Source organism: Phaseolus vulgaris, chromosome 8, assembly GCF_051622355.1.
Source record: "Phaseolus vulgaris cultivar YP4 chromosome 8, ASM5162235v1, whole genome shotgun sequence".
Taxonomy (NCBI): domain Eukaryota; kingdom Viridiplantae; phylum Streptophyta; class Magnoliopsida; order Fabales; family Fabaceae; genus Phaseolus; species Phaseolus vulgaris.
Window position 1 is genome coordinate 11,958,601 of NC_143505.1, and position 8,935 is coordinate 11,967,535.

At 34.9% G+C, this 8,935-nt stretch overlaps 1 protein-coding gene and 1 non-coding gene across 2 annotated transcripts; one reads left to right on the top strand and one right to left on the bottom strand.

Annotated features, from left to right (window-relative positions):
* Positions 1 to 323: 323 nt before the first annotated feature.
* LOC137809552 (uncharacterized) lies at positions 324 to 8,304 on the bottom strand. The gene is made up of 9 exons (XM_090294020.1): positions 7,672 to 8,304; positions 7,017 to 7,582; positions 6,392 to 6,563; positions 6,237 to 6,335; positions 5,598 to 5,660; positions 5,055 to 5,168; positions 2,236 to 2,418; positions 2,054 to 2,104; positions 324 to 371 (listed from the first exon to the last, which is right to left on the bottom strand). The coding sequence occupies exons 1-9, from the start codon at positions 8,302 to 8,304 to the stop codon at positions 324 to 326; spliced, it is 1,929 nt and encodes a 642-aa protein (XP_090150146.1).
* LOC137827320 (small nucleolar RNA Z247) lies at positions 3,143 to 3,281 on the top strand. Its single transcript, XR_011083710.1, has one exon. It is a non-coding gene; the product is annotated as a small nucleolar RNA Z247 (small nucleolar RNA).
* Positions 8,305 to 8,935: the final 631 nt, after the last annotated feature.

The following is an 8,935-nucleotide window of genomic DNA, read 5'->3' on the forward strand; positions in this document are numbered from 1 at the left end:
AAATCTCGACAACATTCGATCTAAATCAATTAGCTCTTCACGGTGCAAGCAAAAGTAACCCATATATGTAAAGAAGACATTTTCCTGCATAAAATCAGGAACATCATACCAAAACAAAAAGATCAAATATAATCAGGCACCGAGATTGCTGCAATACTGCAAAAATCATTGTACGACAAAAGAACATTTCTAAAGATAGAATTCCGGGAAATGAACAAAGAAACAAGAAGAAAAGGATTGCTAGTAAATATAGCTCATTGAAATCAAGATAAAGCTTTTGCTCCCAAAATGTATCGTGAGGTGTGGAGAAAGCTATTGATAACTCATTTCTCCTCCTTCACTTTAGTTAATAAGTGGCTCAGACCTAGGCTCTAGGCTCAGTTTGTATTAGGGAGGGAATGTGTGAGAATTTGAGGAAGTGGATGTGTGAGAAAAGTGTGAAGAAAGTGAGGGTGTTTGAATTGGGGTATGTTAAGGTGGATGTGTGAGGAAAGTTTATGGGAGTTTGTGAGTGATGTGATGGTTATGAGGAAATTTTAATTTTTTTTAAAGGTGTGAAATGTTACTTTACAGATTAACCCTTGCTTATTAAAAAAATTAATAATAAAATGAGTTGTTTTTGTTTAAAAATGAAAAACTTTCACACATTTAGTAGATTTAAAAATTATAATTAAAAAAATATATGTTAAATGTAAATATGTATAATATAAAAACTATAATTAGAAAAAAAATATGTATTCAACAAATTAAATAAAAACAGAACATCAAGTAATAAAATTGAAAAATAAATCAAATCTTATATAAATAAAAAGATATTATTTTTTAATATTAAAAATCCTCTAGAAATTAAAAAAAAATCATAAAAATAAAAATATAACATAATTAACAATAGAAAAAAATTTCATAAAAAATTATAATAAAATAAATTATAACTCATAAACATAATAACTATATATAAAAATATATTAATATAAACATAAAAAAAATAAAAAATAAAAACAGAATTTCAAATAATTTCTTTAAATATTAAACATATACTATAAAATTAAAAAATAAATCACATCTTATATAAATAAAAAATTACTATTTTTTAATATTAAAAAACCTCACAATAAAACAATTAAAAAATACAATAGTAACAAAAATATAACTTAATTAACCATAGAAAAGGATTCCATAAAAAATTATAATAAAATATAAGGATAAAAATGTATTAGTAGTATAATCCAATATAGTTGAATAATTAATTATTATTATTTTGTTTTATTAAATATTTGTGTTAGATAAATTTATTTAATAACTAATATTTATAATAAAATGTAGTTTTTATTAATAAATTATGTAAAAATACGTGAAAATATATTAATTATATTTTCAGTTTCTAATGAATAATTTATGTTAGAATAAAATTATTTTAAGTGATGAATTGTTTTTAGGGATTTTTTTGTATTAAATAAATTAAATATTTAGTATGAAAAATGTTTAGTATAATCTTTTGGTGATGATCATGATCAAATCCAGGTAATATTTTCAATTTTAATTAGATATAGTATATTTTTTTCTTAAAAAAAACTAAATCCAATCACATTTAATAAAATATCTGATTAGAACTTGAAAAATAGGTATCACCTAATCTACTCTAATAACTAATATATAAATGGAAGATTTTATTTAACTATATTTTTTTACACTGATTTATAATATTTTATAAAATAATAAACAAACTTAAAACTTCTTTAAAATTTATTATGATTTGTTTCTTCATTTTAAATATTATATATATATATATATATTAAACATTGTACAATAAATTTTTTTAAATATTAATACATTCAAATGAAACATTGTGATACATTCAAATGAAGGTAAATTTGGAAATAAGGGATGCTGACATGACTTTCCCTCTACATCTCTTCATTCTGAGGGGAGAGGATATTTACTCTTCACAGGTATACCCTCTCCTTCACTTCCCTGCACATCCCTTGATCCAAACCACGAATATCCACTCACATCCTTCCTCTTGAACAGTACATTCATAAAAACAAACAGGAACTAATGTTAATGCTGATTTAGAGGTCAAAGACGCTTGTAGTATGCGCACACCCTGCAACATAAATTTTTTATTATATGTAAAGAAGAAAACTAAAAAGTAGATTCACAGAAATCATATGAACTAAGAATTGGTTAGGACTAGATTACAAAGAAAGCATAATCTTTTAATTTTACTGCTCTTACCTCCTCCATCCCAATGCTAACCACTTTCTCTTCTAAGTCATCAACGGGAATGCTCATACTGCTCAACAAAGACATTAGGCAAATGGAGGACGACGGGGTCACAACCAAATCATCAGTGGCTATATATGCTGTCGGTCCTTTAATATAACCTTCACCATTGCTTATTGGATCAGAAAGAGGATCCTGTTAGAATTAGTCAGTTAGAAGGGGAACACGTTTGTAGAAGTGGAACACGTTAGTTGGTTAGTTGCCTTAAGAAGCGCATCATGGATCCAACCCTGTATGCAATCAGTTACCTTTCTTTAATTATAAATACAATACGTCCTCCGCACAGAGAGGCACGGTTAGCAAACTTTTATTATGGTATCAGAGCGCTAGAGATCCACGAGATCCATCTTTTTCTGCTGCTAACCATGTCGAACTCCCTTCAAATCAATACAATGTCTTCACCATCAATCAGCCAAGTGATTAATGTTAAACTCACACAAGAAAATTATTTATTGTGGTCTGCTCAAATCCTTCCCTATTTACGTAGTCAGGGGCTGGTTGGGTTTGTGGATGGATCCATGCTACCACCAAACCAAAGATTGCGGTTGAGTCAAGTGAAGAAACAAGGAGCCGCAAAATTATTGTTAATCCTGAATTCACAGTCTGGTACCTCCAGGACCAGCTGGTACTCAGTCTCATCAACTCATCGGTTACCGAGGAAGTTCTCAGCACGGTGGTCGGAATCACCACTGCACGAGAAGCCTGGGATACGCTGGAGCGGCAATTTGCCTCCACATCTCGAGCACGAGCAATGCAGATCCGTATGGAACTCTCCACGATCCAAAAGAAGGACATGACAATTGCTGACTATTTTCGTAAAGTAAAACGTCTCAGAGACACTCTTGCTGCCATTGGCAAGCGAGTAGAGGATGAAGAACTCATCGCCTACATGCTGCAAGGACTTGGTCCAGATTATGATCCTTTTGTCACAAGCATTACAACTAGAACAGATGTTTACACTGTCAGCGATGTGTATGCTCATATGCTGAGCTACGAGATGCGTCATCTGCGTAATGGTACTCTTGAGCAATTTTCTTCTGCTAACAATGTCAACAGAATGTCTAATCGAGGAGGAACTAATGGACGTCGTGGTGGTCGTGGTCGTGGTCGTCAATCAAATGGTGGTCGAGGACAAACATGGCACACTAGAAACAATTTTGGACGTCAGCCATCAAAGGCACAAAGCAACTCAGACAAAGTCTATCAGATTTGTGGTAAGCCAAACCATGATGCTTTGCAATGTTGGCACATATTTGATCAGGAATATCAAGCCGAAGACAATCTTAAACAAGCAGTTGTGGCCATAAGTGGATATACTGGTGATGCAAACTGGTACGTAGATACTGGAGCCACGGATCACATCACCAACGAGTTAGAAAGACTTACCACCAACGAAGGTTACAATGGCACTGATCAGATTCAAGTTGCAAATGGCTCAGGTTTGTCCATCTCTCATATTGGGAACTCATTAATTTCTGGTTCATCTAGATCTCTTGTACTGAAACATATCCTATATGCTCCTAAAATCAATAAACATCTGATTTCAGTACAAAGACTAGCATCTGATAATAATGCCTTTGTGGAATTTCACCCAAACTGTTTTTTTGTTAAGGACCGAGCCACGAAGGAACTTCTGCTCACAGGTAGATGTAAGAATGGCCTCTACACTTTACCAAATAATTCCAGCAAAGCATTCCTGACAGCCAAACTTTCGAAAGAACAATGGCATAGAAGACTTGGGCATCCTGCTTTCCCAGTCACAATTAGAATCTTGAAAAATAATAACTTAGCTCTAGATACTAGAGTTTCTTCTTCCTTAATTTGCCATGCTTGTCAACTAGGAAAAGCACATCAATTACCCTTTGTTTCTTCTCAACATGTATCTACAACACCTCTTCAATTGATTCATACTGATGTATGGGGTCCAGCCATTGTCTCAGTGAATAATTCTAAATATTATGTTTCATTTGTTGATGATTTTAGCAGATATGTTTGGATTTATTTTTTGAAATACAAGTCTGATGTTGAGTCTGTGTTTCTTCAGTTTCAAAAACATGTTGAAACCATGCTAAACACCAAAATTCGCTCTGTCCAGTCAGATTGGGGGGGTGAATACCATCGTTTGCACCAATATTTCAAAACAACTGGAATTGAGCATCGTATTTCTTGTCCTCACACACATCAGCAAAATGGGTTGGTAGAAAGAAAGCACAGACACATTGTGGAAACTGGCCTTACTTTACTTGCCCAAGCTAACATGCCTTTGTCCTATTGGGATGAAGCCTTCAATACAGCTTGTTACCTTATAAATAGACTACCATCTCGAATCATACAGCAAGACACACCACTTCATAAATTATTTGCAAAAAATCCAGATTACACCATGCTTAAGGTGTTTGGCTGTGCTTGCTGGCCCAATTTAAGGCCTTACAACACCAAGAAACTGAGTTTTCGAACCACTAGGTGTGTCTTCTTAGGCTATAGTTCTTCTCATAAGGGATACAAGTGCTTAGATAGAAGTACAAAACGAATTTACATCTCTAGAGATGTAATCTTTGATGAAAATGTGTTTCCTTTTGAAGAATTAAATTCTAAGTCATCAATCCAAACCAAAAATTCACACCAGCCTGCTCTACTTCCAACCTTCGTTAAACCCGTTCCATACACTGAAAATGCTCTCACAAATATTGAACCAGTTGTTAATGATTCTCGTATAATTGATGGTCAATCTAATAATGTTGCTAATAACAACTTGTCTGGTATAAGCTTACATCCTGCAGATAATACAATAAGTTCAGAAATTGTTGCAGAACAGGAAGCTGAGAACAGTCCGACCAATTTCCAAGAACAGATGTTCGAACAAGAAACTTCTGATGGTGAAACATCTGAGGCGATTAATCAACACCCAATGAGAACAAGATTGAAAAATAACATTGTCCAAGCAAAACAGTTCACTGATGGTAATGTCAGATATTCAGAGACCTCAAGAAAGTTTACCGGTGTTGTCACTGTCAAAAATCCGACCACAATAAATGTACTGAAAAATGCTACTAAGACTGATACAGTTACTGAATCTCAAAACCTGCAGGAAGCTCTACAAAGTCCAGGTTGGCAGGAAGCAATGAATAATGAGCTCTCAGCATTACAACACAATGAGACCTGGGATCTCGTTCCACCAAAGCTGGCATAAATCTCATTGATAGTCGCTGAGTGTATAAAGTGAAAAGGAAAGCGGATGGATCAGTGGAGAGATTGAAAGCAAGGTTGGTTGCTAAAGGGTTCAAGCAAAGATTTGGCATTGATTACAGTGATACCTTTAGCCCCGTGGTCAAGCCATCAACAATCAGAGTTATTCTTTCACTAGCAGTAACCAAAGGCTAGAATATGAGACAAGTTGATATCCAAAATGCATTCTTGCATGGAATTTTGGAAGAGGAAGTGTACATGCGACAACCACCGGGATTTCAAGACCCATATAAACCAAAGGAATACATATGCAAACTCAAGAAAGCGCTTTATGGCCTGAAACAGGCTCCAAAGGCTTGGCACTCAAGGCTGACTGGAAAACTTATGGAATTAGGCTTTAGAGCTTTTGTAGCTTATTCATCTTTGTTTATCCTTAAAAACAGAGAGGTAACCATCTATATGCTCATATACGTTGATGATATAATTATTGTGAGCTCCTTTGATCAAGCCACCGAAAGGTTGATTCAGAAGTTGAAAATAGATTTTGCTATAAAAGACTTAGGTGGTCTTGAATATTTTCTGGGTATTGAAGTCAAGAAGGCAAGAGATGGCATCACACTGTCACAACGAAGATATGCATTAGATTTGTTGAAGAAAGCAAACATGGAAAAATGCAAACCCATGTCCACTCCAATGGGCTCAGCTGAACACTCTTGTCAAATGAAGAACAATTTAAATACAGAAGTACTGTGGGAGCATTGCAATACTTGACAATGACCAGGCCTGATTTGGCATTTGCTGTCAACAAGGTTTGCCAATACCTTCATACGCCTACTGATGCTCATTGGAGTGCTGTAAAGAGAATCCTTCGTTATGTCAAGGGCACATTAGATTTGGGAATCAAAATTCAGAAGTCTCCAACAATGCTGTTGTCCGGATTTTCTGATGCTGATTGGGCTGGTTGTCCTGATGATCGACGTTCAACTAGCGGCTTTGCTGTATTTCTTGGAGCAAATCTAATTTCCTGGAGCTCTAGAAAACAAGCCACAGTGTCCAGATCGAGCACCGAAGCAGAATACAAGGCCATTGCGAATCTGACAGCAGAAATGATTTGGATAAAATCATTATTGAAAGAGCTTGGTGTGTATCAATCAAAAGCTCATCGACTCTGGTGTGACAATCTAGGAGCTACATACTTAACTTCAAATCCAATGTTTCATGCAAGAACAAAACATATTGAAGTTGACTTCCATTTTGTTCAAGAACAAGGGGCACGCAAAGCAATGGAAGTTCGGTTTATTTCATCAAGTGATCAAGTGGCTGATATCCTAACAAAACCACTGTCTAGAACTCTCTCTTTATTACACATTGTAACAATCTCAACATGTATAAAACCTGTTGGGAATGAAGGGGACTATTAGAATTAGTCAGTTAGAAGTGGAACACGTTTGTAGAAGTGGAACACGTTAGTTGGTTAGTTGCCTTAAGAAGCGAATCATGAATCCAACCCTGTATGCAATTAGTTACCTTTCTTTAATTATAAATACAATACATCCTCCGCAGAGAGAGACACGGTTAGCAAACTTTTATTAGATCCACACAAAAGAAAATCCTCATTTATGGAAGTTAAACTGTAAGTTATCGTGTTACGGCTGGATCGCCTATCGAGACAAAAAACATCGGGGAAATTGTCGCAGCTTAAAGGTAGCAAATTACACAATTTGAACTGTGGGGCAAGTACAGGATTAACAAACTTGTTCTTTACTTCCTTTGTGGTAAAATAATGTTCATCCAGATCAACAACACTCTTGTACAATCCATCCACACTCCCAACATACGAACCGCCTTCCATCAAACGTAATGCTCCTCCTAAATGAATAGTCAGCAAGCTAAAAAGAAAGTCTGCAAAATCTGCTTTTCCTTCCGCTAACAGTATCTTCCCATTAGATTTTCTCATCATTATTTTCACTATGATTTCATCACAATTATTTGCTTTAAGATTCCAGGGAGTTATTCTTCCACTTTCCTGTGATATGTCACGAGGAAGTTTTTCTAAGAACAAATCTGTCAAAACTGTCCTTGAGCAGAAACAACATTTCAACATGTCCACAACCTAAAAAAACAAAACTCGATGCATAATCATCAGTGTTAAGTCAAACAGTTAATAAACTGTATCTTAAGAAACGAAGATGAAATGCAAACCTGATTCTTTGTTATATTCACCGTCATTTCGCTTACTGAAGACATGTCTTTAATTCCACTATCCTTCAGCACATTAACACATGTAGCCAATAAGTTTGGGAAAACTTTCAGATCATCCGTGATCAAGAAACTGGCATTACTATTAACAAAACCATCAAAGACACAAGAGGTTTCAGGAGAAATTGGTGTTTGTAGGATAACCCCACATCTGCAACTTTTATTTTTGAAGGTGCTTATCAAGACTGGGCCTTCTTTCTGTCCACATTGAACCCAGTTGTTACATACAAAATACTGTGTGGGTTTTGTGTCGTCAATGTTTATCTTCAAACTCCTAGAATGATCTTCCATTGAGTTTCTCGGACGCAGTAGCATTTCTTCACACGTATCTGTGCGAAGACACTCTATGGGAAGATTCTCAGCACTTTGATAGATCAAGCTCAGTGATGCAAGTTCAAGTGGCTGCAACTTTGACTCCTTGCGAACAAGTCTTAATATTGTTCCTAATGGCAATGTTAAGAAGCTAAACAGAACATCCACAAAGTCCTTCCCTGCTTCAGCAAAGATAACTTTGCTTTGTTCTTTGAGTACCATAAGCTTCAAGGTAATACATTTCTCTGTTCCCAAAGAAGCCATTGTAGCGGAAAAAAACAAGTATCGAGTATCTAAGAATACAACCCTTTGTTGTAGAATGCTTGAAAGGATCTCCTCTTTTGATTTCACATATTAAAATTAGAAAGCATTTCAAGTATTTATATTGAAAACGTAAAGACACTTAGACTCTAATGAAGTAGTATTTTGGGTGGAATTGTTCATTAATTGTAAGGAGATTAAAAGAATAGAAGGAAAACCAATATAATTAGTACTGCTTCCAAGATTGGTGAAATAAGACGGTCACTTTATTTAGAACTGTGACCATTGTCGTTTCGCTTCGTAATATTGAAAATATGTCGCCATTTATGAAGTGTCAGTGTACATTGAGAGTGGTAGAATATGCAGAGTCCAGAAGAAACGTAAAGAATCTCTTTAATAATCTCTTGGGGTTTGAATGTGATGATGTCTGAATGAGATAATCCCCTCTCACTTCAAAACTCATCATAGTTTCTCATGATCATACTTTCACTTTACACGCATATTTTTTGTCTGTATTCTTTTTCAATAACCGTGACAATTAATTTTTTTCTAATAATTGTATCATAGCTCTCATTAATAATATGGTTTCGTTTTTTTATACACAAATATACTGATGAGATGGAGTACAATGAAT